The sequence below is a fragment of the Cyprinodon tularosa genome, unplaced genomic scaffold (assembly GCF_016077235.1).
Source record: "Cyprinodon tularosa strain WSP-4 unplaced genomic scaffold, ASM1607723v1 ctg222, whole genome shotgun sequence".
Taxonomy (NCBI): domain Eukaryota; kingdom Metazoa; phylum Chordata; class Actinopteri; order Cyprinodontiformes; family Cyprinodontidae; genus Cyprinodon; species Cyprinodon tularosa.
The window spans coordinates 1,785,376-1,810,963 of NW_024038830.1; the positions used below are offsets into that span (position 1 = coordinate 1,785,376).

The following is a 25,588-nucleotide window of genomic DNA, read 5'->3' on the forward strand; positions in this document are numbered from 1 at the left end:
AAACAACACAATAGTTAATTATGTAAAACATACTTAGGCAGCAGATGAAAAAAGAGCTACTTGCAGCTCTTCATTTAATGAAGGGAAATTTCCACCTCATTTAGTTTCATAAAAATTTTAACTAAATAACTGATTGCAAAATAAATATCTCGTAAATAATTAAATAAAGCTTTTTTTCCTTTTTTTTTCTTTTGGAATATCAGGTCAATGTAATCTCATACTTTAGGAATATCACGTTTATTTCAAATGAAAATGCCCAGTTTGAATCAAGTCATAAGTAGAACTTAAGTAAAACTGAAAAGTTCAGCTGTAACAAATTATGGTATGTTTTAAATTTGGTTTAAAATAACATTTAGCAGATGAAAACTGTGATTATATCTCAATACTGCTAAAGCTTTCACCTTAATGTTTAAATCAAAATGAAAACAGAACTTAAAAGAAAAACATGAAATCAGGTCAAAGGATCCATCTCTTACCATGTCTGTTCCAGTGCATATCATCTTTACAAATGTATTTATTATTATGTCTTCAGCGTAAGGGCCATAATAGGGGCCAGGATCAGTTCTACAGAGGGACTGGTCCCTCTTGGCCCCTGTCTAGAACTATCAGTCTAAAACAGTGTGCAAGCAGTTTTCTGTGGCCAACAACAAAAAAATGAAATAGGTATTTGGTTCAAAACAAACAAATTGAAGGACGAAAGTCCATAGAAGAGGTGGAAAATAAAACAGTATGGGTGCAACAGGAAAGCTTTGGCTCAATGACCATATGCAGGAAAGAAGGATGACTTTTCCTAAACTGAACCTATGGAAAATTGTGTTCAGTTTGTTGGATCTGTCCAGACCTCCTTCTGTTTGAAGCCTGTGATCAGACATCTCTGATATTGCTCTGCTGAATCTTGCTTTGAAGCATCTAAAGAAAAGTAAAAAAAAAAAAAAAAAAAAATCTGTTTTACAGTTAATGTTGACTATAATAATCAGCTTCATATTTGTTGATAATATTTGCTTTCATTTATATCTTACCCTAAGGTTTTATCTGTGACCGGTCTGTGCCTACAATCCCCAGCAGCACCTGAAAGCAGCACCCATCTCGCACTGACGTCACGTCACCAACAAAGGATCCGGATCCCACGATGATAACCTGCGTGGATAGAAAACACTGTTGGCTATAAAACGGTTGAAACAAAAACTCAAACTGTAAAACAAACCTCCTATTACAGGGTTTATTGCGCCTCTATTATAAGATTTTAAAGCCACTTCTGTTAACGTCCGGTGTATGTTGCTAAGCAACGGGACGCTGTGTAAGGTTATAGACTTCCTAATCATTGACGGTTCGAGACGCTTGCAAGCCAAATGTAACACGTTCCAGGCTTAAAGAAAAAACATGTTTTGATAATATTGCCCTCATTATATAAAAGCTCATCTCTGGAAGCACGAGCTGAAGTTTTTTTTTTATTATTATTATTATTATTTATTTACTATTTTTTCCGTATTCATTTCACCTTTCCAAAGTTTAAAAATGCCATCAGGGCTCGGGTCCCTTATGAAGCAAGCTTGCGTTCTGCTCGACAAGTTCTCATCTGACAACCGATGTGTGGACGTGTTCTTAGAGGAAGCCTCCATGGATCTGCAGGTAATATTAGATACACAAAGAGTAACTCAAATAGATGCTAGAAATGACATCTGAAATAACTTGTAAAATAACTTGTGCAATGTATAATGTGCAATTACTTATCAATCCAATACCCTGTGAAATAACCCTGTTTAATAATCCTGCTTAAAAAAAAAGAAAAAAAAAAATTCAGCTGACACAAACACACACATACACAGACATACTCGTACTGCCATCGTAGTGAGGACCATGTATTGACTTCCATTGATTTTCAGTCATTTTCAAACCTTTCTATACCCTAACCCTAAAACTAACCCTAAATCTAACCATTACCAATGCATACCTCACCCTAACCCAACTGCAGAGATGGGAAGTAACGAAGTACAAATACTTGGTTACTGTACTCAAGTAGATTTTCTGATATTTTTACTTTACTTTACTACTTATTTTTATGGCGACTTTTTACTTCTACTCCTTACGTTTTTACACAAATATCTGTACTTTCTACTCCTTACATTTTAAAAAATTGGCTCGTTACTTTAGTTTTGAATCATTTCAATGGAGTTACCGTTATTATTTTTCACGTCATCAATACCAAATTCAATCTAATTGGATGGGAATCTACGTTGCATTTGACGCACCACTACAAGATGAATCGACAGATTCGGCGGTATTCATTCACGGCAAATCATTGCAGCTTTGGTGGCGGTGGCGTTAGCATAGTAGTATGGACAATGAGATGATTGTGTCATGATGGGTTCACTGAAAGCGACCCAAGAATGCAGAACACCACTGACGGACACAAGGATGAAAGTTTAACAGTTTTATTAATGCACAAGCACATTGAATATACGGGTTCTGGTTCGGGGCCTGGATTCTGGTTCACCGGAGTCTGCGTGAGAGACAGTTCAGTTAGCGTTGCCAACAGAGGTTTGATTTCCAAACGTTCACTGATTGTACCTTGAGGGTTCCTGAGGTTAGCTTTGGGAGAGTCACTGTTGGTTCTAGAGAAGAGTTCATCAGCAGAGTCCGTTAGCTGCTTCAGCGTCTCACGTCTAATTAGAACAGACCTTGGCCTTGGGTTTCCCAGCTCTAGTCCAGAGCTGCTTGGAGGTTCTCTGTGAATCTTCAGGTTTGGCTCAGAGGGTCGGCTCGGCAGGTTAGCTCTTCCAGAGCTTTTACAGAGGAGGCACAGGTTTCCTGGAAAACAGACACAGGGGTTAGAATCCTAGCTGGATTCAAAAGTCATCGAATTACTCTGAGGATCTAGGCTTAAGCGCTGACCAACTGGAACAACACTGCGGCGTTGAGGCAAGGTCTGAAGACAGCTTAAGTAGTGGATCCTCTGATGATCTTGACGAGCTGCAGCTGTGCAGGAGGCTCCCTCAGAGGATCCACGGCGGACTCTGCTGGAGAAAGGTGGAATTTCTCCAGCTCCCAACAGATTGAAAATGAACACAACAGAGATCTAGTCCTATTGGCAGACATCCATTTAAAATGTAAGCAACGGCATGGAAAAAGAGGTTTCTACTTTTACTTTTATACTTTAAGTCAATTTACAAGCCTGTAGTTTGTTACTTTTACTTGAGTAAAGCAGTTTAATCAGTACTTCCACTTTTACCAGAGTATTTTTTAACACAAGTATCTGTACTTTTACTCAAGTACGGAAAGTGAGTACTTTTGCCATCTCTGCCCAACTGACACCTTAGCCCTGAACCTAACCATTAGCAAAATAGCACGTGAGGACCGACAAAATGTCCAAACTTTGCAAAAACTGGTCCACAATTTGATGATGAAAATGAAAAAATGGTCCTCATGGCTAGACAGGTACACACACACACACACACACACACACACACATATATATATATATATATATGGACACACTGTACATACTGTACATACATGTACACTCACCGGCCACTTTATTAGGTACCCCATGCTAGTAACGGGTTGGACCCCCTTTTGCCTTCAGAACTGCCTCAATTTATCATGGCATAGATTAAACAAGGTGCTGGAAGCATTCCTCAGGGAGTTTGGTCGATATTGACATGATGGCATCACACAGTTGCCGCATATTTGTCGGCTGCACATCCATGATGCGAATCTCCCGTTCCAACACATCCCAAAGATGCTCTATTGGATTGAGATCTGGTGACTGTGGAGGCCATTTGAGTACAGTGAACTCATTGTCATGTTCAAGAAACCAGTCTGAGATGATTCCAGCTTTATGACATGGCACATTATCCTGCTGAAATTAGCCATCAGAAGTTGGGTACATTGTGGTCATAAAGGGATGGACATGGTCAGCAACAATACTCAGGTAGGCTGTGGCGTTGCAACGATGCTCAATTGGTACCAAGGGGCACAAAGAGTGCCAAGAAAATATTGCCCACACCATGACACCACCACCACCAGCCTGAACCGTTGATACAAGACAGGATGGATCCATGCTTTCATGTTGTAGACGCCAAATTCTGACCCTACCATCCGAATGTCGCAGCAGAAATCGAGACTCATCAGACCAGGCAACGTTTTTTCCAATCTTCTATTGTCCAATTTCGATGAGCTTGTGCAAATTGTAGCCTCAGTTTCCTGTTCTTAGCTGAAAGGAGTGGCACCCGGTGTGGTCTTCTGCTGCTGTAGCCCATCTGCCTCAAAGTTTGACGTACTGTGCATTCAGAGATGTTCTTCTGCCCACCTTGGTTGTAACGGGTGGTTATTTGAGTCACTGTTGCCCTTCTATCAGCTCGAACCAGTCTGGCCATTCTCCTCTGACCTCTGGCATCAACAAGGCATTTCCGCCCACGGAACTGCCGCTCACTGGATGTTTTTTCTTTTTCGGACCATTCTCTGTAAACCCTAGAGATGGTTGTGCGTGAAAATCCCGGTAGATCAGCAGTTTCTGAAATACTCAGATCAGCCCTTCTGGCACCAACAATCATGCCACGTTCAAAGTCACTCAAATCACCTTTCTTCCCCATACTGATGCTCGGTTTGAACTGCAGGAGATTGTCTTGACCATGTCTACATGCCTAAATGCACTGAGTTGCCGCCATGTGACTGGCTGCTTAGAAATTAAGTGTTAACGAGCAGTTGGACAGGTGTACCTAATAAAGTGGCCGGTGAGTGTATATACCCATGCATCTTTTCTTCTGGCACCTTCCTTTTTCTGTTTGACTATTTGAGCCCATGTAACGAGTAAATTTCTCCACTGTGAGATCAATTAAGTCAATCAATCAACCACTCACAATTAAATTTGTTCCCTGCTGCAGAACATCGATCCCCCGGAGAGGAAGTTCATCCTTGAAGTTTTTTCTGGGTGTGTTGAATATAAAAAGCTGCTGGATGTTGTAATCAGTGCGTTTTATGTTGGGAACAAGAAGTGGCTTCACAGAAGTGACCACAGCCAGTTTATCGGTAAGTAAACCATCTTACTGAAGACAGCCATAAGTGAAAAATCAGAATCTCTGACTTAATTGTTATATGCCTTCCCAGTTATCTGTTACCTTACCATATTTTCCCTGGATGAACTTGGGTTGAAAAATTTTAGCAGCATAGTTAAGTCTCTAGGCACCCAGAAGATGCATCTGGTGAGTGCTTGAACGCAGTCAGTAAAACATTATCAGGATGAGAAAATCTGATTGTTTTTAATGTCTCTTTATTTTTTTTCATTTTTTCCCCTGTCTCTTTAGTTTCTTTATTTTTTCTTATCAAACCTCACCCAATTGATACAAGAGGAGTGGAACAGCATCTATGAAGCTGAATTTGTGCAGAAGAATCTGGTTGGCCCTCTCCTCAGGTAATAGAAAGAGAACATTAAGGAGAATCCTTTATTACAAAGTGAAATTAATGTGTCTATGTGTCCTATAGGTGGCGCCCTGAGATCAATCTCCTCTTGGATCAGCTTGATGCTGCAAAAGAGCTTGAAGTCAGGAAAGCTGCAGTTAAAACTACCCAGTGTGAGGAGTTCAACCTCACCAAACCTAGACCTCATCTTCCACCCATCCCGGAGCCGATCTCTGTTCAAGAAAAGTCCAAACCAGTCAGGATCAAATATCTTTACTATCATAATCTAACTCTCTCTTTTGATTAGTGTTTTTTATTTTATTTTCACTTTTTCCAAAGATTACAGTTTGTGAGCCTATTTAACTAGCTATGGTTTGTATTTTAATGCCAGTTGAAAACATAAAACACTGAATGTTTTTATTTCTTAAAAGAGAAAGAATAGAGCTCCAGGCATTTAGCTTGTCTGGGTGGAAAAACAGTAAGATGCATGGGTTCTTGTTTACTATGAACAGCAATTATAATAAAAAAGAGACAATGACTGCAACATGATTTGAATATCAATTATGGAATTGCAATAATTGTAAGTATTCTGAAAAAAAATAAAAAATATTAAAGCCATTGTAATGTAGTATTGGTTACAGTAAAGTTTAGTTGAGGCCGTGGTCAATTTTTACACAGAAAAATCTTATTTTTTTTGGCATTCAAATACATTTCTCTTAATTTCTTACGATCTGAACTAGAAAATATCAGATCATGTTATACTGTCCTAGAGGACAACTTCACTTCCCTTATCTTCATCCTGATTGATGTTATTATCTTCATGTGCCTTATTTCCTCCCTGTAGGGGATTCTTGTAGCTCAATGCTTCTTAGTTCTTCACAATGTTTTACTTCTTCCTTCCTTACTGGTATAAACAATGAGACTGTTTTTTCTATAAATTGAGAGAATGTAAGGAAATTATAATCAATGGGACATTATTGGTAGACTACAGCTAGCAAAGTTTTACTCTAGGTTACAATTTACATTACCGCTATAAACATTGAATGTATCTCCTTTAAATCGTAAAGATCAACGGGAATTTGTGATTAAAGATACACATTTGAAAATTATATATTACGCACAGTCATTTGAAAAATAAAAATTTTACAATTATTTAATTAGAGGTGAACTGACTAATTCACCAGTTAGTACTGTTGCACTCTTATTAGAATCAGGAAATGTTATTGCCAGACTATTGTGAAGCAGAGCTATTTTCTAAAAGAAATGCTGCAGGGTTTGGATATGGTTCCCTGAAAGTCATGTCCCAAATTAAATCACTATAATTGTTTCCTTATGGTCTTTCTTTTCTTAGCATTGTGTCATTAATAGAGATTCATCCATCTATTTTCTTTGTATAACAGTTTATACTTTCCCAGGTCCCAAACAGTACGTACACGGCTCCAAAAGAAATGCAGATAATAGAGGAGATTAAAGAGAAGAACCAACAAAAGGCTGAGGTACAACGTCTGCTATTGCCTTCATCTTCACAAAACAGGTTTTGGCTTCTGATAATAACATGTAATTTAGAGAACAGCAAGTTCCATCTGAAATAATTTTTATAAGACTATAGAGGCAAGAAACGCAGTAACACAACCAGGGGAATCAGCCCCTGGTTGTGTTACTTTTACGCTGACTGTAGTATAGCATGCACTCATTTCCGTATCTCTGTGTTTCCAACCAAAGGAACTTCTGTATGAGGCTAATGTGAACCAGTTTAGATGTGGGAATCCAGAGAAATCAGAGCACACAAAGGTAGGAGGTATTTCCTGCTTTATATGCATCCATCTCCTACCTGATCCATGAAGCATTTGCACAGCTCCTCAATATAATGATAATTAAACTTTATTGATCTCACATTGGAGAAATTTACATTTGCATTTAACCCATCCCCTTGGGGAGAGGGGGGCTGCCATTGTGTGGCACCCGGGGAGCAGTGTGGGGTTAAGGCTCTTGCTCAGGGATCCAGAGTGGCAGTCTGTGGGAGTGGAGCTCGAACTCAGAACCTCAGGATTCCTAGCTCAATGCCCTAACCACTAGGCCATCACGCTGACTTCAGTGACAGACATCTGTATCCTTAACGCACAAAGGGGCGTAATCACTGATCCTTTCTCCCAGTAGCTGTTGGATTTACTGTACTTCTCTGCTGTTATCCCACACATTTTTTCTTGTCAACAGCCTTTTGGCATTTTTATGCATTCACTTACACATATTCTTTATGTTGTCAAATTGTCCTTACTGTGCAGTTTTTATTTTTGGCTATTTTTTTTTTTACCTTGTGTGTATCTCCATGCTTCCATTTGTGTTTTATTTTGTTGCTTGAAACTAAATTCATCCTCTGGCTGATAAAATGTTTTTCTGTTTCATTCTATTCTATTATAATAAAAAACCTAACTGATCATCTTCAAATCTTAAATATATCTTTCTTTATTATGAGTTCTGGCATATACATAAAAAATAATGTCAGCATCATTAGATATAAAATATATATATATGTCGGATCTATGAAAACCTGTCTTCTGGCCGAACCTCTTTTTCATTTCGTCCAGATTGCATAAAAAACTTAGAGGGATGTATAATGAAAACATATTTATTCTGAGAATCATAAGATTAGCTCTTCCATTGAAAAGCAAATGAAAAAAAATGGACCAAACCCATAAATGGATCAATAATCACAGTGATATAGAGTGATAAACTAAGTAAGAAGAAAGAAAGAAACAGGAAATCCAGCTTTGGGAAGGAGAGGAAACTGTTTTTTCTGCATAATTTGGATTTTAAGATGCCTAAAATGGACACAGTTTGTAAGCAGATTTTATCAGAGATAAGCCTGGAGGTTACGAATCTAAAAACATCATAGGACAGGAGAGGGCGCATTTGCTTGTGGGTCAGACATTGCTTGTTCTCTCAGAACCTACATGGGTTTATGCTCCTTGGTCGGTCAGCTTTTTCATCTATATTTTTCTCAGCTTTAAAGGGGCCCTTCATTTTCTGTTTGCCCTAACTCCAGACAAGGCGAGTTTATATCAGCACAAAGATAATTTTAAGTGTTATACAGATGGATAACAGCTCATCTCTTGGGCAGCAATCCAAAACAAAATCTTTCTGAAATACCTAAGAAGATCACAGTTAACAAAATAAAACAAACACAATAACAACAAGCTAATCAAACTGGATTAGGAGTGGCTTCATTTATTGTATTTTCGGCTGCATAGTCCATCTCTATCTCCTTACTCTCTCTGTTATTCTACATCACTTTTTCCTAATGGTTCAGCACCCTGAAATAGACAGATATTAGGAGTAATGTTTTTAATACAGTATTTCAAAGAAGCTGTGAGTATAAATCCCAAAACCCTTTTTTTTAACCTTCCTAGAAAACAGAAATATTATTTCAGAATAAGTGATAGGAAGCAGAAGGTAGCACACATCAGGCACTCAAAATGTAGAAAGATGAATGTGACTTTTTCACCTTTGCTCACCAAATATATGAAAAGTGTGCTAACCTTCAATAAGGGTGAATAATTTTGAATCAACAGATTTATTGTCATTTTGGAAACCAAAAAAGCACTTCCTGTGCAATCAAAGATGATTTAGTCCAAATTTCATCTGAATACTTTTTTACCTGGCTTGGGGAGAATATTAAAGTTACTGTTTTTTTCGTCTGCATGTTCAACGTTGCTTTATGTGCATTTCAAAAACCAGTACAAATGTAACTGATCAGCCTAACATTTCATATTTTTCCCATTGCTCTAATAAATTAATTTCAAAGCTTTACATTAAGGTAATTAGCTGGACGATACTAGAGGAGAACTGGAACATTTCTGCTGAAACCCAAATTTTTTTTGCAGAAAGTGATTTCCCAGATTACGGCAGATTTTAACTCCAGGTTGAAGTTTGATTCTTTTCGTTCATCAGCGATTCCACACACTAATAAGGTAATAATTCATTAGTCTTACCTGCTGCACATTATCATCTGTATATCTTCTATTCACACGGGTATTTATTTAATTATTGCAGGTTAAAAGCTATTCAGTGAAGCTTAATAATGCAGACATTCGGAGAAAAGAGGCTTTGCATGACCGTCAGGTGAAGGGGAATCTACAGAGGTACTGAATTACATCTACTTGTTTATAACCATAACAGGAATGCATGATATCAGGAAAAAAAGTGATATAAACAAAGAATCATGCATTTTAAAAACAACGTTTTATGAGTTCCATCTAACTATTTGGGGGAAGAAGGTTTATAAAAGACTTTATCAGAAAATCAGAATACCTTCCTAAACAAATTCTACGTTAGACATAAAACATAAACAAACATGTTACAGACATACAGAGTTTGGATGCATGATAATAAAATAAATAGTAATAACTACAGTATCTGCTTTTAAGCATCTATACCTGCTTACAAATAGCCTTATTTGATCTAGATTGACTTTGATGTCTTAATGAACATCCATACCGGCCTCTAAAAATGTGTACAAGTTTGAAAGAATCCAATTCATTAAGTTGCAAGTGAAGAAATGGTTAAAGGGGAAGCAAGTCTGTGAGCACTAATAAGGTCTATGCACAACATTACTTCCTGAACTTAAGGCAGCTTTTTGAATTCCACTCTTTCATTACCGGATGAACTGATTAATCCAGGTGTGCCTGACTTCAGTAACCATGGCCAGATCCACCTGGATTAATCAGTTCATCCAGTAATGAAAGACACGAAACAAAAGACATATGTCCCCATATGTTTTCATGACATATGGGGACATTTCATTCACTTGCAAATGATTTTATATGGCCTAACACAGACCCTTATCCTAACCCTAACTATTGCCAACATTAACTATCTGCAACCTTAACCCTAACCTAACCCCAACTCACAGGACAGAGCTGTACTCTATGGGGACCAGTTGAATGTCCCCGTATGTACCTGTAAGTCCCCACATGTAGGATATTTTACAAAATACTTCCTCCACATTGTAGGTAAAACAAGACCACACCCTGACACACACAACATACACCCACCCACACACACACACACACACACACACACACACAGTTTTTTTTTTTATTTCACCATCACAATGAGGACCAGTTGTTATAAAGTGAGGAAATTTTGCTGGTCCTCACAAGGTATGTTGCTAATGGTTAGGTTTAGGGCTAAAGTGTCAGTTGGGTTAGGGTTAGGGGGAGGTTTGCATTGGTAATGCTTAGGTTTAGGGTTAGTTTTATGGTTAGGGCGTAGAAAGGGTTGAAAATGACTGAAAAACAATGGAAGTAAATGTTAGTTAACACATGATCCTCACTACACCTAGAAGAACAAGCATGTGGGTGTATGTGCGTGTGAGTGTGTGCAAATTAGCTGGCTTTATGAACCTGTATACATACTATAAGCTTTTAGACAGTGTTTAATATATTTTTCCCTGTTAAATTAAGTTTAAACATAATAAATATCTAGATGTTAGGGAATATCTATATCTGCCTCTCAGCTTGAATTTCTTCCTCTGCAGAGGAAAGTAATACTAAAAAAAGGCTGCTTGAATCGCCTCGAAACTGTAATATGACCTAACTGCCTCATTAAGCTGGAGGCTGTTTTTGTCAATAACTTTTCTCTTCATAACAAGCCGCAAGTTATAGAGAGGCTTCTCCACTTGACTGACTGAAAATATAAATCAATGTTTTAACAGAATAGAGCGACTGGTGGAAGGAGGTCGAGACCCCTTATCTATCCTGCAGGGGGAGAGGGAGATCCTGAAGAGCGAACATAAGGAACAGGTGCAAAGGACTGAACTAAAGCGTCTGGAGACACAAATCTGTAAAAAAGAGGTAGCTCTGGCTCGGACTCGGATTACCGAACAAAACCTTAAGGCTGCCCAGCTGAAGAAGGAAGAGGTACGTAGTTACAAGTCAATAGTGTCGCAACACTGGAGAGATGATTACAAAAATGTGTCTATTACTTATCCCTCTTCATCACTCACCTGAGAATATCTTGTTTTTCGCCAGACTGCTCAGCTCATGAAGAGATATGCAGAAAAACGTCTGCAGGAGGAAGAACAATTCAGGGAATTGGCGAAACAGGTGGCAGAGGGCGAGAAAAACGCAAAGGCAGCTAAAGAAAAGATCACAAAGTTAAAGCAGAAAATTGGTACGACTTAAACTTTGACAAAAGACAAAGAGCAATTTTATGATTCATTATGACCTCTCGTCAATTAAACGCTCATTTCACAGTGAAAGAAGTATCCGAACAAAATCAGGAGCTCCTTCGTCAAGCGCTTGAGGAACAACAGAAGGAGCTTTGCAGAAAGTTTCAAATCATCCATGAAATTCACGTTATCGAGACTCTTCCTCGCATTAGACTAAACGGCTTTGATGACACGGAGGTGAGTAGATTTCACACACAGCTTCATGGTAGCCTGCGGGACCTCTAACCTGTCTTTGGGTGTCAGACTGCGGACCATGAGCTGCACAGTGGGATGTCCCTGGCAGAGCTCAAGGTGAGGCTGGCTCTGCTGAGGCAGCGCCAGCAGAAAGAGGAGGAGGAGAGACGGAGCCTCATTGTGGCGGAAAGACAGAAAAAGAAGCAGGAGATGCAGGAGGCGCTTGAGAAAATTGAGCTACACAGGAGAGTGCTTGCAAAGGAAGCTGCAGACAGGTAGTAGTTCTGAACTGTTCATAAAAGTGGTGAATTCCAACTTAAGCTGATGGTGGCTTTGAAACAATGCAGAAAAGAGGAAAAGAAGGCCAAGCAGAAGCTCCTACAGCAGTTTGTGGCACAGGATGAAACCATCCTGGCTCTAAAAAAGAAGTTAGAAGAGAAGACGCAGGAGTGCCAGAGAATGAAGCAAACTGAGAAGAGCAGGACCAAACCCACAAAGAAGGCCTCCACAGGACCACTAGCTCAGGTGAGTTTCCCTCAGGAGTTCATCCTGCTTGTCTTTGAGTTTCTGCATTTACAATTAATCATTCTCTTTATCTTCTTTTCCCAGAAAGATGTAAAAACATGGGAGGAACTGGAGCAAAGTTTAGCTCGCTATATTCAGGATACTCCATGATTCAACCTTTTCCGAGAAAACACGTAACGGTCTTGTGAAAGGCACTCCCTAAGATAGTTCTTCCTTTATCTTCTCATGATCCTAAAGTTTCCTGACACCTTATTTTGTTTTAAATCCTATTAAAGTGACGTTATGCACAGAATCAGATCATCAGCTCCACTCCTATTTCTAGACCAGATTTTGTTTCATTTCCTCCCACAGCTTCATAAAGCATGAAAAGGTGAAAAGAGAAGTGGGCCTTGAACCTGTGACTCAAGAGGGAATTTTCCCTCCCAACAAAACCAGTTCATGGAAACAAGTTACTGAAATTTGTTCACTGTTAATAAGAATGTTCAGAATTATCTGTGCAGAAATGTCACATAAAGAAAATTGTGGCATTAACTTATTGTCATATTAAAGTCATATAGAAAAATATATTTCCCCCCAGCAAAAAATAATCAGTCAGTCTTTACATGTACAGCACTCTACATAGTCAGCTGTAATGCAAATTTGTATTTGTATAGGTTGGAATAGGCACACACAATGAAATAATTAAATCAAACTAAATATTGATATCAAAACAATAACGAATAAAAGGAACTGTGGAATGAGGAACCAAGGAGTCATGTTTGTTAACCCGGATCACAAGCTAAATTGCAAGAAAAAATTTTATGCTTACTAGAGAAGAAATGAAATTATTAAAAAAAGGAACTTACAAAAATGTTCATTAGGAACAGGCCAATGACAAAACAACAGGAGAAATTTTGATGTTGGTGCTAAAGACAATGGCAGCTAAACATAATCCTGCAGAAAACAGAACAAGTCAGTTTAAAGGTGAAGAAATTCCAAACAAACAGAAGACTTCAGATGAAATGAGGAGTAGCCGAGTAAAGGTAGAGCAGCTGAGGGACAATACTAATTACCCAGAATTGTCCTGAAAAGACATACCAAGAAATCCCCTCAAATATCTAACTGGAAATATATTATAAACATAAAAAGGTTAGGTGTATGCTGTTGTTTATGCAACCAAATAACTACATAAATGCCTGGTGCAGGACAGGAGGGGCAGTAGTTCACAGCAAGGTCAACACCTCCATGAATACCTCTCTTACAACCATTATGGATAGATCTTGGTCAGAGAAGACAGATTATTTAAGAGAGGTGTGGAGGAAGCCATCTTTGTCAAAAGAGAAAAGGCAAACACTAAATAGTAGGGAAGCCTTGCGGTTTCAGCTCCCAAGCATATATGAACAGTCTCATCAAGATGGCCAAGGACACAACTCACCAAATGACAGACTCTAGCAGCTCAGGAGAACAACAGGTGAGTCATTGATTCACATCTAAATGTGCCTGTAGGACAGAGGGCCTCTATGTGCTTTTAAACAGAACATTTTAAGAAAAACTGAGAAAAACTCTGTTTGCCTCTGATTTAAGGCCATTTAGTAGGATTAAAAATGAACATAAAACAACGAAAAGGTCAGAATACACACTAAAAAAAAGTAAAACGAAAACTCAAACATCTCAGGTTTCTAAAATTCTTTACTTGGATTATTGTGTAGGTTTAATAATAACACAAAGATGTAAAAGAAAAATAGGTAAAAACTGGACAAATCAAGGAATATTCACACTATTCATAATTGATGTCAATTTTTTTTACGAAATCTAAGCAAATAATGAAAAACTAAATGATTTAGACAAATAAAACATGCTTCACTGAGGTGAATAAAAATACCGGATAAGTAGAAATGTCACATATTAAGGAAATAATATAAACAGCTATAAATGATTGATGTTATATTGATTTGAATAAAATAAAACTGTTTTTGAAGATTTAAAAAAAGGATGTGCACAAGTGATTGAAGTGATGAGAAGCACAAAAGATATACATATATAAAAAACATATTAAACATATATGATTGATGATGTAGAAATATGAGATAATGATAAAGTATGCATTTGTGTAAATTAGATATGAACAAAGAGAAGTTACTTAAATGGTTGGTGTTTAAAAAAATGTTAGATGAAAATACTTCCTACTACACTTAGTAAATAATTGACTTTACACAGAGAACAAATAATCTATAAATAAATCAAAATAAGTAAATCAATCAAAAATGATCGACGTAAATTAAAATAAGTTACCTAAATATTTGGTGTGAATAGAAATATATAACTGGTGCTTAATCTGAATAATGACAGAAAAATGTGACAAAATAAAGAAGACTGGACAGACTGGAGATGTAAGTTAAAAGAATATTTTAAAAATTCATAATTGATATACATACAAATGTGAATGTATTAGGGAAGAGGATTAGGGCCACTGAAAAAAATAAAAGAAGTTAACTGATTTTTAAATATTATTTCAGTTTAATATTGGAAAAAAGTCAGAATTCTGACTTTAATCTCAGAATTCTGACTGAATTCTGACAGCTAACAAACATGTTAGCATGAAGCTGAACCCATGTCATGTTTTAGAGACTAGCTCTCTTGTTTTAATGCCCTTCTGCCCCTCCATTAATGAAATAGCATCACTGGGGACGCCTTTGGCATGTAAAAAGTTGCCTTATTTCGTCATTTTTTACCTATGTGTTACTGGCCCTCCCAAACAACTCACTCTGTCAGTGAAGCTGAGTGCTCCGACATCTCTTCCTTCATTGTGTCTACATTAAGATCCCAAATCCTGAGATTAAAGTCAGAATTCTGAGAAAAAAGACAGAATTCTCAGATTAAAGTCAGAACTGTGGGATTAAATTTAGAATTCTGATATTAAAGTCAGAATTCCTACTTTTTTCTCATATGTGACCCTGCCTATGAAAACCCAGCTAAAGTCATTTTTTGGTGAATCTCAACTTAATGTATAAAACCATTCTTAACATTGTGTAGAATGGTTTTATACATTAAGTTGAGATTCACCAAAAAATGACTTTAGCTGGGTTTTCATAGGCAGGGTCACATATTATACCGAAATAAAATAAAACAAATCCGTTAACTTTTTTTGTTTTTTCGGTGGCCCTAATCCTCTTCCATAGAATATAATAAATACTTTATGTAAATAAAATATTTATCATCTACTTTTTTTAGTTCGTGATTTCGTGCAACAGCGCCCCTGCAGGCCGTTGGCTGTAAGAGCAGCAGCTCTGTTCTGGATCCTGCCCATTTTTTCTTGGTTTTATCCTCCAAAGTAAAATCACATGACGCGCATTTTGTCATATGACATCGATGATAGAGTTTATTCTCGGGTGAATAAGGACCTGGTGTTTTCAGCGATGAGATGCTGCAGACAGAGCCAGGGTGGAGGTTCAGGCTGATCCGCAGGAGGATGGACCGTCAGGGGCTTCTGTCTGCCTTCACCGCCGCTTGTTTCATCGGTGAGTTTCATCAAACTAAAGACGGAAGCAGCTGTGTGCTTTATGAAAACTCCAGATTAACACCAACTGATATATGGGTTTAACCCAGACCGGTACATAACTGGTAAAAAAAAAAAAACTTTTTTTTTTTCTTTTACTGTGATTGTTTCTGCAGATATCCATTATATAACTTGTTAAAAACCTTCGAAACACAAAAATGAAAGATTGTTTACTGAATCATCTAAAGTTATTCATAAAAGAGCTGTATTAATGTAGCTATCTTCATTTTTAATTGGGTCTTATTTTATTTTTGCTATTTTATTCACAGTAAATCCTTTTATATAGCCCTGCATAAACATACTCATATTTCTGTCTTTTTTTTTTAACAATTGTTTTCATATTTGTGGAGGATAAAGTTTCTGACCCCAAGAAGGACAGGCATCACATGACTCCCTGCTGTTGAATAATTAAATTTCATGAGGATGATGGCTCCTATTCAAGAAAGCACTTATGCACATGCTTTCTGTGATTAGCTCCACAATATGAGCTCTGTTTGTGTTTCTACCTGCTTCCTCCACCCTAGCAGCCTGCTTTTCATATTTACTCCTGAACAATCCTTTTTTCAGAAGGTCAAGTTAAACCGGGTCGTTTACCACACAAAAATCTGATGTGAAAGGTGGTTGAACTGTAAAGAGTTAAGGACCCCTGCTTTATTGCACTTATTCAGTTATTGAAGATTTAGCTTCTCTCCAGGGGATCCAAGCAGATTATTGGTTCTGTTTACTCTCAACCATTGAAAATAAGGCAGCTTGGTCCAAAGTTCAGATTTGACAAATACATTGCAACAAAAGAGAAGCCGGTCCCCATCTGTGTTCTGGTGTTTGTGCATGTTTTTGTTCTTGTCAGACAGCTGTCTGCGGAAAGATGACCGGGTTCTTCTCCTTCAGGCTTGGTACAGAGCCAGACCACGCTCAGCCCTGCTGTGATGAACACCACTGTGCTGCAGAATGCCACCGTTGTGACTCCAACCCCCGTGATTTTTAGCAGCACCACCCCAGGCTGTTTCGCTTTCAACGTTTCTACTTGTGAGGCTTGTGCACCAGGGTCACAGTACGATAACAGTGAGTCAGGGGGTTCTTTACATTATCTGTCTGCTTTTTTCTTTTAAAACCTTTTAGATGTACAAATTTAGCAAATTTTCCACATTTCTTTCTCTACCACACCAGACACCCTGCTTTGCACATGCTGCCCTGACCCTGGGCTGTGTATATTCCCCGGAGCATGTCTTCCATGCAAGATGGGTTTTCATCAGCCACTGGCAGGAAAGCAGGAGTGTCTGCCCTGCAGTCCAGGCTCCTACACAAAGTAAAACTGCACCCCTCTGAAAAGTTTTCCTTCTTATCACCTATACCGCCCCTGAACTCCCTGATTTTTCTATCTTTCCAGTTTTACTGGGAGCCCGTTGTGTCACCCCTGCCCTGCAGGATCTTTCAACAACAACACCGGTGGAGAAAGCTGCTCAAACTGTTCTCCAGGTGTATTTATTGAGCCACAAATAATTCCTGTGTCGTAAATCAGTAACAGCAAATCAATTTAAAGAAGTTGACTCTCAGATCACAGTTCAAATATGTTTACATTACTGTAATCTAAAGTCAGATAAAAACCTTGACTCACACATTTGTTATTTTTTCACCTTCTGCTTTCAGGTTTCTTTGCATCAAAGCTCGGCTCCACTTCCTGCACACCATGTGCACAGGGAAGCTTCTGCAAGTAACTTCTTCTTATTATTATTTATTCTGTTGTTGTTATTCTCTAACCAGGATAAAGAACAAGTTTTCCTTTTTTTGCCAAAGGGGTGGGGATCACTCATCCAACCCCTAAATTGAACATCACATGCTTCCATTTCACGGCTATGCTTGCCGGCACACACAAACACACACGCATACGCAGACTGAACAGCTAGGGCTCTCAGCATTCACTGGCGGATATAAAAATCAAAGCTCTGTGTATGATCACGTCTTAGTGGCTTTTAAGTTGACCTTTGAACAAAGTTCCTGTCTGAGATCCTGCCAGGATAATTTTTTTAAATTTTATTGAGAACATTTCTAGAAATTTGCACGTGCATTTGCTTTGTGCTCGGTCTTATTTATGCACAGAGGTGCCTTCAGTTGGTTTCTGCACTGATTTAACCTGGAGCTCTGCATGCATTTGATCAAACTAATTAGAGTACTGCTCAGCTTTATTTCACTAATTGATCAATCTATTGGTCAATGGCACCTTTAAAAATTGTTCACTTTAAATCTTAAGTTGGATGAAAACTTTTCCCTCTGAGAAATGCTGATTCACAGGATTAACCATGTTCTTTTCAAGACCTGTTTGTGATTCCATTGACTAAAAACACTCTAATCTCTTTTTTTAAAGGAAATAAAAATCATTGCAGTATGGGTCATAACTTAAAAGCTAAAAGGTCTGATAGCATGTAAATGCATTTGAACTCTTCTGTTTTTGTTTGTAATGATAATACTGCATAAAACTGCTTTTTTATTTGAAAAAAATATATATTTTCCTACAAGTTTGAATTTATTGTACACTTTTCCTGACGCCCCTTAGAAAGATGCACCACTACAGAAGCGTATTGCATTCACCTGAGAAAAAAAATGAATTGGTTTGAAAACATTAAGTTTTTCTAAATTAACAAGAAAACTTTATAAAAATATATAAAAACATGCCTTCGGCAGTGGTCCCCCTAATTAAGCCAGTCATCAGTCCCAAGATCATGACAGAAATTGGTTAGGATCTTTAAAGGTAAATCATGACCTGTGGGAAAGTCAATGTTAGAAGGGGTGCAAACTGAGAAACGAGCTCCTGCTTTAAATTCCACACCTTTAAGATGACCTAAAATGTGTAAATTAGACAAAAAATTAACGGTTTCTCATAAATGACTATAAGTTTCCCAAGGGGATGCTTTAAAACCTTGAAACATTGCACCAGCTGAATGGTTGTAGCATGAAGCTGAACGAACATCACATTAATGGTGGAACTAATACATATAATAACACAAATCGGATTGCATAAATCGACAGCTCGATGATGGAAACTTGGTTTTAGTTTCATTCTCATCGTAAAAAATAAATAAATAAATAAATCCATCTTTCTCAGGCTAATATTTTTGCATGAAAATGATCTTGCAGCCCTTAGAGACCCATCTCCAGTCTGTCCAGTCTTCCTGCATTACTGTAGTCATGTAAGCCAGAGAGTTGAGGAGTCTTAAACAGCTATATGCACCTCTCCTTTTGTTGGCAGCTCATCTGGTTGCACGCAGTGCCCGGTGTGTCCTGGAGGAACAGAAGCTCTGCAGACTGCTGCTAAAGACTGCACCCCCTGCCGGCCAGGTATTCACACCAGCGCTTTTATGCTGCTCATTTTACAAGAGAAGAAGGAGTGTTTTGAAACCAGCTTGGGTTTTAACAGGTATGTACAAGACTCCCAATCAGAGGATGTGCCAAATCTGCAGCAGCGGCTATTACCAGATCCTCTTTGGTCAGGAGAGCTGTGATCTCTGCCCAGAGAACCACTACTGCCCTGTGAGCACCGCACACTCTCAGATCAATTGGAAGGGTAACCTGCACTGTATGACGGAGCGAGTTGTCCTTTCAGAGCCCTGATGTGAACCCCATCCAGTGTCCGAGTGATGCTTTCTGCCCCAAAGGGAGCACGGCTCCTGGTTACTGCATGGAGACGTTCTTCAGGAAAGCAGGGGACACCTGTGAACTGGCGCCGGTTACCATCGCTCTGCTGGTTATAGGAGGAGGCGGTGAGTGGTTGGTTTTAAAGAAAAACTGACAGTGGAGAGAAAAATACTCTTTAAATAAAGCTTAGAGGTCTGATCTGTGAAGTAGTTTAGCACATGTTTGAGTCTATATGTTTACAAGTTCTGGACAACTGAACCACAGTTTCTTCTTTTCTTTTAACTCCATACATAAGAAGATCTTATGACTAAATGTGTCTCAGTCAGCAGTTAGAAGTTAAAACATAATGAGAGGAAATCAGAATTATCCTATTATGTTTTAACTTCTAACAGCTGACTGGGACACATTTAGTCATAAGATCTATTTACTTATGAAGTAGAGCTGATAAAATGAAATCATGCTGGAACACCAATGCAGTGTCTGTGGTGATCACGTCCTCACCCTGTTCTCCAGTGGTCTTACTCTGCATCATTCTGCTGGTTCTTCGTCGACGCCGGGACCATGACAGGGAGCTGGCAGCCGCCCTGACTCCTCTGCTGCGCAAAGAGCGACCTCAGGGCCGGTACTACGGCCTGCCCTGTGACACAGAACCAGTCTATGCTGGCTGGTGAAACACAACCAACGTGAACTCTGAAAAATCCTCCAATCTGTAAATCACCTAAAATAGAGTGACAAACCCATGTGACTCATTCCAGGATTTCTGATGTAGTCTTTTAAAAAACTGTTTACTGAGAAAAAAAAAAAAACTCTTAAAGGACTTTATTGTTGGAGAATTGAAGTTTGACATTAAGATGTGTGGAAACTTTTTATTATGGAAAGCACTTTTTATACTGTTGGAGAATTATTTATGTCATTTTCTGCATCCAGCTGTTTGGATGCTTTTATTGTTTTATGTAAAAAATAAAAAAAATAAAATAAAAAACGCAGCTTAATTTTAGTTTGCTTGTTTTTTCATTCGGATGACTCTTTGCTTATTCCGGTTTACGTTTAGTGTTTTTAAGATTTTATTTGTATGTTCAAAGATGTAAAATAAATCAAATAATACATTTGTTTATCCTGTGTTCTCTATTGACAATTGATGTGATGGAATAAGTCATGTTTTAGGTCAGTCCTCCAGTATTTGATGGATTTAGGACTTTTGTGAAATTTTTAGATGTCATTTTAAAATAACCACAGGGAATTTACATTGAAAATGTTTTGTTTCAGACAATTCACTGCTGTGAATTAATAGAGAAATCAATAGGCAAGGCAAGGCAAGGCAAGGCAAATTTATTTGTATAGCACAATTCAGTACAATGACAATGCAAAGTGCTTCACATGATTAAAATACAGGAAAATAAACAGAATCAAAGCAAGCAGGGAAAAAGTAAATAAAAAATGCAGAAACAAGAAAGAACATTAAAAACAGTTGGACTAAAGAAAATAACAAAAGAATTTGAACTAATGATGTTTCAGTTGAACTTTTTAACTAGAACAGTCAAAGGTAATCCTAAACAAATGTGTTTTTAGTCTTGATTTAAGGGAACTCAGGCTTTCAGCATTTTTATAGTACAATTACAACAATAGTTGTTATTGTTATATATATAATTATAAGTATACATATTTTTGCTATAGTTTAGGATGGTAATAAGCTTTATTATATAAGATTGTGGACACAATCAATGAATCACACTTCAGCTTCAAGTGCTCTCAATGTACATTGACAAGAATGTTGGGTGCACACATAATGAATCGGCACAGTTATTTATCCAAAGAATATGACTCCCACTGCGGCAACCATAAACACTTCTGTTGCATAGAATATCATATGTCTAATCCTACAGTGCTGCAATTTTTTCCACTATATTAAAGCTCATGCAAACAATGAACTGAACACTGTGACAGATACCCCTGCTGAAGATCACATAAGCATGTTTTAAGAGGAACATCTATACAGAGGACTAGTGGTGCAGGAGACCATTAATAAATTAAAATATAGAGTTTTGAGGAGCAGAAATAAATCAAATAAAAAGTGGATATTTTAAGTAGATAAAATTTATTTTCACTTAAAGAGCCAGACAGCACTTGTTCTTCAGTGACCGCTAGGTGGCAGCAGTTTTACAGAATAGTGCTTTATTTAGCTATTTATTTCAAAATTTTATTTTCCTATCCAATACATTTATATATATATATATATATATATATATATATATATATATATATATATATATATATATATATATATATATATATATATATATATATATATATATATATATATAGAGAGAGAGAGAGAGAGAGAGAGAGAGAGAGACAGAGAGTGAGAGAGAGAGAGAGAGAGAGAGAGAGAGAGAGAGAGAGAGAGAGAGAGAGAGAGAGAGAGAGAGAGAAATTTAGAATATGCATATATAGACTAAATCCTTTGGGAAGCTAAATATAACAAACAAACACATATAACAACAGTACAAACGATAAAACATAACAAACAAACATACATAAATACAGACATACATGCATGCATACCTATTTATTTATTTATATATATATATCAAGGGCTGAAGGAGGAGCTAGAAAAGATGTGGAAAGTAAGAGCAGCAGTGGTGCCAGTGGTAACTGGAGCACTGGGGGCTGTGACCCCCAAACTGGGAGAGTGGCTACAGCAGATTTCAGGTAAAACATCAGAGGTCTCTGTCCAGAAGAGCGCAGTCCTAGGAACAGCTAAGATACTGCGCAGAACCCTCAAACTCCCAGGCCTCTGGTAGAGGACCCGAGCTTGAGGATGACCATACCACCCCACGAGGGGTGAGAAAACAGTTTGTTTATATATATATATATATTTATATTCTAAATTTTATTGTATAACCTACACAGTTTTGAGAAACTAAAAGCAACAAAAAGCTTACAAACAATAAAATATAACAAACAAACGTACATAAATACATGCATATATCACCAGTTGGTGGCGGTAATGCTACCGTCTCTTGTTTCCGAACTGCCAATAAAACAATGAGAAGAAGACATTGCAGAAAACATGGCGGCGGCCGCGGTCAGAAGGTTGTCAGGTGAGCTTCTGGTGTTTTTATTATTTACTATGTTTATCTGAAATTGACTGTATGATCTGGTTGAACTGTAAAGTGCCTTGAGATGACATGTGTTGTGAATTTGGCGCTATATAAATAAACTGAATTGAAATTGAATTGAAACATTAATCAATCGTTTAATGCCGTTATTGTCAAATATAAAACAGTCTGCTTTCTGGCCGCGGTAATTTTTAGTTGCGGGATGGGGAAAAGCTTTTTTTCTCCTGCTCTGTGTTCATATGTTGTTTTTCTGTTTTTACACCAGGGCTGCTGAGGCCTCTGTCCCGATCTATCGGAACCAGTCCTCCTCAAGTCCGTCAGCTGTCTGGGTTCATCCACTATCAGCCTTTCATCAGAACAGCTCCCGCCGCTGTCTGCGCCCCTATCCGGGCTGCTGTTGCTCAGACTCCCCGCTACCCCCTGCTGCATCGGTAATCTCACCATCATATATTTCTCATCATGATCAACACGTTTTTATCATTGCTATATTATTAAGTTCATATGTGGTAGACGTAAAAACAGCAGAAAGTTTGCTTTTGAAACAGTCATCAGATTTAACTTCATAAGGTGAAAAATAACAGGATCCAGAGACCAGAAGAAAATCTGGAAAGGAAATTAAACTTTAAACCTAATAAACCAGCAGCCTGCAGAGTAAATACATCTGTATTGGGTCTGCAGCTATGGATTATTTTAGTGGCAGCAGCAGAGAATGATGAGTGAGGGGCAAAGGAGGACCCTGACTTTTTATGTGAGGTCAAAGATAACTGACACTGCAAAATACTGCAGCAAATATAAAGTATTGCACAATTCATGTTACTACATCCTTAACATAAAAATACACAGCATATCAGTTGTTTTCAACTATCTAGCCCAAACTAAGCTGAAACTAACCTGTTTGAAGAGTGGAAAATATAACATAGAGCATCATATTCATCTTTTCTCCTGTTAGTATGATTTCAGTTAATAATACCTTACATAAGTGGCATATTTATGTTTTTTTATTATCAAATTGTATCATTACATGATATAACATTTTAGGCATAACATTCAGAAATATGAGATAATTAAATAGTTATTGCTATGTTTCTTTTTTCTATAAAAAAGAAGACTTTTTAACAATCCAGAGCTGTGTGTTTGGAGTCAAAAGAGGACATAAGAGAGATGAGGACCTAGTTATATGTCTTACTAACACAACAATGATGTAAATGTTCCCAGTATATTAAGGAAAACTTTATTATTTAGGATTGGACTGCCTGCAGGACTGATAAACAATACGATCATATAAAGCAGGGGTTCCCAAACTTTTCACCCCCTAAACCCAAAAATAATATTTTTTTTCTATTTTCACTCTGTCTTTAAATACCCATTTACTGAGGTTATTGCATTAATTTTTAATACCATTATTTTAGATATATTAATTATGTTAATTGGACATGTTATGTCCAGTTAAATTGTAATTATAGTTGTGCATTTTATAATTTAATCTTACATTTACTGTACTATTTTTATTGATTTAAATGAAATATTTACATAATTTATGGTATATTTTCGTATTACAAAGGGAATTCAAATATATGGATCTCAAGATAAATTTTGGCCCTCTATTTACCTCAGGAAACGCATCGAAATAATTGTAAACATCATCTTGCAACCCCTGACAGTGTTTTGTTGCCCCTTGGGGGGTCCTGACCACCGGTTCGGGAACCGCTATTCCTAAGGACCATTTATTGTGTTTAGCTTCTTCAAGTGCATCGGTTTTCACTACAACAAGCAACTAGTTTTCTATTACAAGCAGGGCATTTATGTTCAACTGTAGCTCAGATGAAAGTATCTCTGTTTTCTGTTCCTCATGATAAGGCTGGTGATGCTCGATCCAATTAAAACCAACCTCCTCTGTTCTCAGATTTACTGCTAACCTCAGCCTCGGTTATTCTGCTTCCATCAGTTCCCTAGCGTAAACACTTAGCTGTATGTCTCCCATTGACTGCCACTGTGGAGTAACCTTCGTCTTCCAAGCTGATGCTTTATCCTAGCTGTAGAGCTAGCAGCTACAGAGGAGCGCGAGGGGACATGATGCTGCTGCTGCTTTGTAACTTGAGCACACTCTTTAAGAAGATTTATTAGAGAAGAGCTTCAGCAGTCTTAAAACCATTACTTTTTCATGCTTGGCTTTATAATAAAACTTGTAACTTTAACTCTAGCTAATTAGGCCCGAGCAGCATAGCGCTGCGAAGGCCTATTGTATTTCGAAAGTTTCTTATTAGGCCCGAGCAGCATAGCGCTGCGAAGGCCTATTGTATTTCGAAAGTTTCTTATTATTAGGCCCGAGCAGCAAAGCGCTGCGAAGGCCTATTGTATTTCGAAAGTTTCTTATTATTATTATTATTACGATTCTTGTAGCACTTTGAACGCATTTTACGGGGACTTCGCATATTCAAAAACTCAGGAAAACGTGGCAGTAAATTGTCCCCCGCGTGAAATAGCCGGTCTGTAATGGAATCCAAAATGGCCGCCCCCAAATTACGCCACAGCGCCCCCTAACGTGAGTTGGGGGAAACTGTAAGTCCCAGAGATTTGAAAGTTGGCACACAGGTAGATCTCGTAAAATCATGAAAAAAAGTCTCTTGGAGGTATGCCCTAAAACCCACAGGAAGTCGGCCATTTTGGCTCAAAGTGCGATTTTTGGCCATTTTTCATTTTCGCTCATGTCGAACTTTAACGAACTCCTCCTAGGGATTATGAGCTATCGGCTTCAAACTCGGTCATTATGCAGTTAAGGCATTGGAGATTAAAAGTTATCAAAGGTTTTCGTTTTTGAGCATGTTTAAGGGGTCCCCAGGGGCCCCGAAGTTAGGGTACTTTTGAAGAATTTCAAAGTGGAATAACTTTTACAAAAAAGGTTCAAATCAAACCACGTTTGGCAGTAAGGAGCCCCTTTGGGTGCTTGACCATACTGGATGGTCAAATGATGACATCATC

At 37.9% G+C, this 25,588-nt stretch overlaps 2 protein-coding genes across 4 annotated transcripts; both read left to right on the top strand.

Annotated features, from left to right (window-relative positions):
• The first annotated feature begins 1,080 nt into the window (after window positions 1-1,080).
• Window positions 1,081-12,475, top strand: cfap99 (cilia and flagella associated protein 99). The gene is made up of 15 exons (XM_038286238.1): window positions 1,081-1,629; window positions 4,884-5,028; window positions 5,107-5,201; window positions 5,304-5,410; window positions 5,482-5,653; window positions 6,813-6,893; window positions 7,120-7,188; window positions 9,279-9,365; window positions 9,448-9,536; window positions 11,111-11,315; window positions 11,427-11,568; window positions 11,652-11,803; window positions 11,870-12,075; window positions 12,148-12,325; window positions 12,410-12,475. The coding sequence occupies exons 1-15, from the start codon at window positions 1,516-1,518 to the stop codon at window positions 12,473-12,475; spliced, it is 1,908 nt and encodes a 635-aa protein (XP_038142166.1). The 5' UTR covers window positions 1,081-1,515.
• Window positions 12,476-15,624: 3,149 nt separating this feature from the next.
• si:dkey-21a6.5 (sushi, von Willebrand factor type A, EGF and pentraxin domain-containing protein 1) lies at window positions 15,625-20,296 on the top strand. 3 transcript variants are annotated; one of them, XM_038286198.1, is made up of 10 exons: window positions 15,625-15,822; window positions 16,749-16,922; window positions 17,028-17,166; window positions 17,248-17,336; window positions 17,508-17,571; window positions 19,105-19,193; window positions 19,273-19,385; window positions 19,459-19,615; window positions 20,004-20,230; window positions 20,273-20,296. In XM_038286198.1, the coding sequence occupies exons 1-9, from the start codon at window positions 15,726-15,728 to the stop codon at window positions 20,159-20,161; spliced, it is 1,080 nt and encodes a 359-aa protein (XP_038142126.1). In that variant the 5' UTR covers window positions 15,625-15,725; the 3' UTR covers window positions 20,162-20,230; window positions 20,273-20,296. The 3 variants fall into 3 exon arrangements, with proteins under 3 accessions (XP_038142126.1, XP_038142128.1, XP_038142127.1); XM_038286200.1 differs by having other exon boundaries at window positions 15,684-15,822; window positions 16,712-16,922; XM_038286199.1 differs by having other exon boundaries at window positions 15,686-15,822; window positions 16,708-16,922.
• Window positions 20,297-25,588: the final 5,292 nt, after the last annotated feature.

Bases quoted from the DNA above. Each gene is read 5' to 3' on its own strand.
- cfap99 (XM_038286238.1), top strand. From the start codon at position 1,516: ATGCCATCAGGGCTCGGGTCCCTTATGAAGCAAGCTTGCGTTCTGCTC. The intron at 5,411-5,481 runs GTAATAGAAAGA...TGTGTCCTATAG, and splicing joins CTGGTTGGCCCTCTCCTCAG to GTGGCGCCCTGAGATCAATC. The intron at 6,894-7,119 runs GTACAACGTCTG...TTCCAACCAAAG, and splicing joins AGAACCAACAAAAGGCTGAG to GAACTTCTGTATGAGGCTAA.
- si:dkey-21a6.5 (XM_038286198.1), top strand. From the start codon at position 15,726: ATGCTGCAGACAGAGCCAGGGTGGAGGTTCAGGCTGATCCGCAGGAGG. The intron at 15,823-16,748 runs GTGAGTTTCATC...CTTCTCCTTCAG, and splicing joins CACCGCCGCTTGTTTCATCG to GCTTGGTACAGAGCCAGACC. The intron at 17,337-17,507 runs GTGTATTTATTG...TTCTGCTTTCAG, and splicing joins CTGCTCAAACTGTTCTCCAG to GTTTCTTTGCATCAAAGCTC.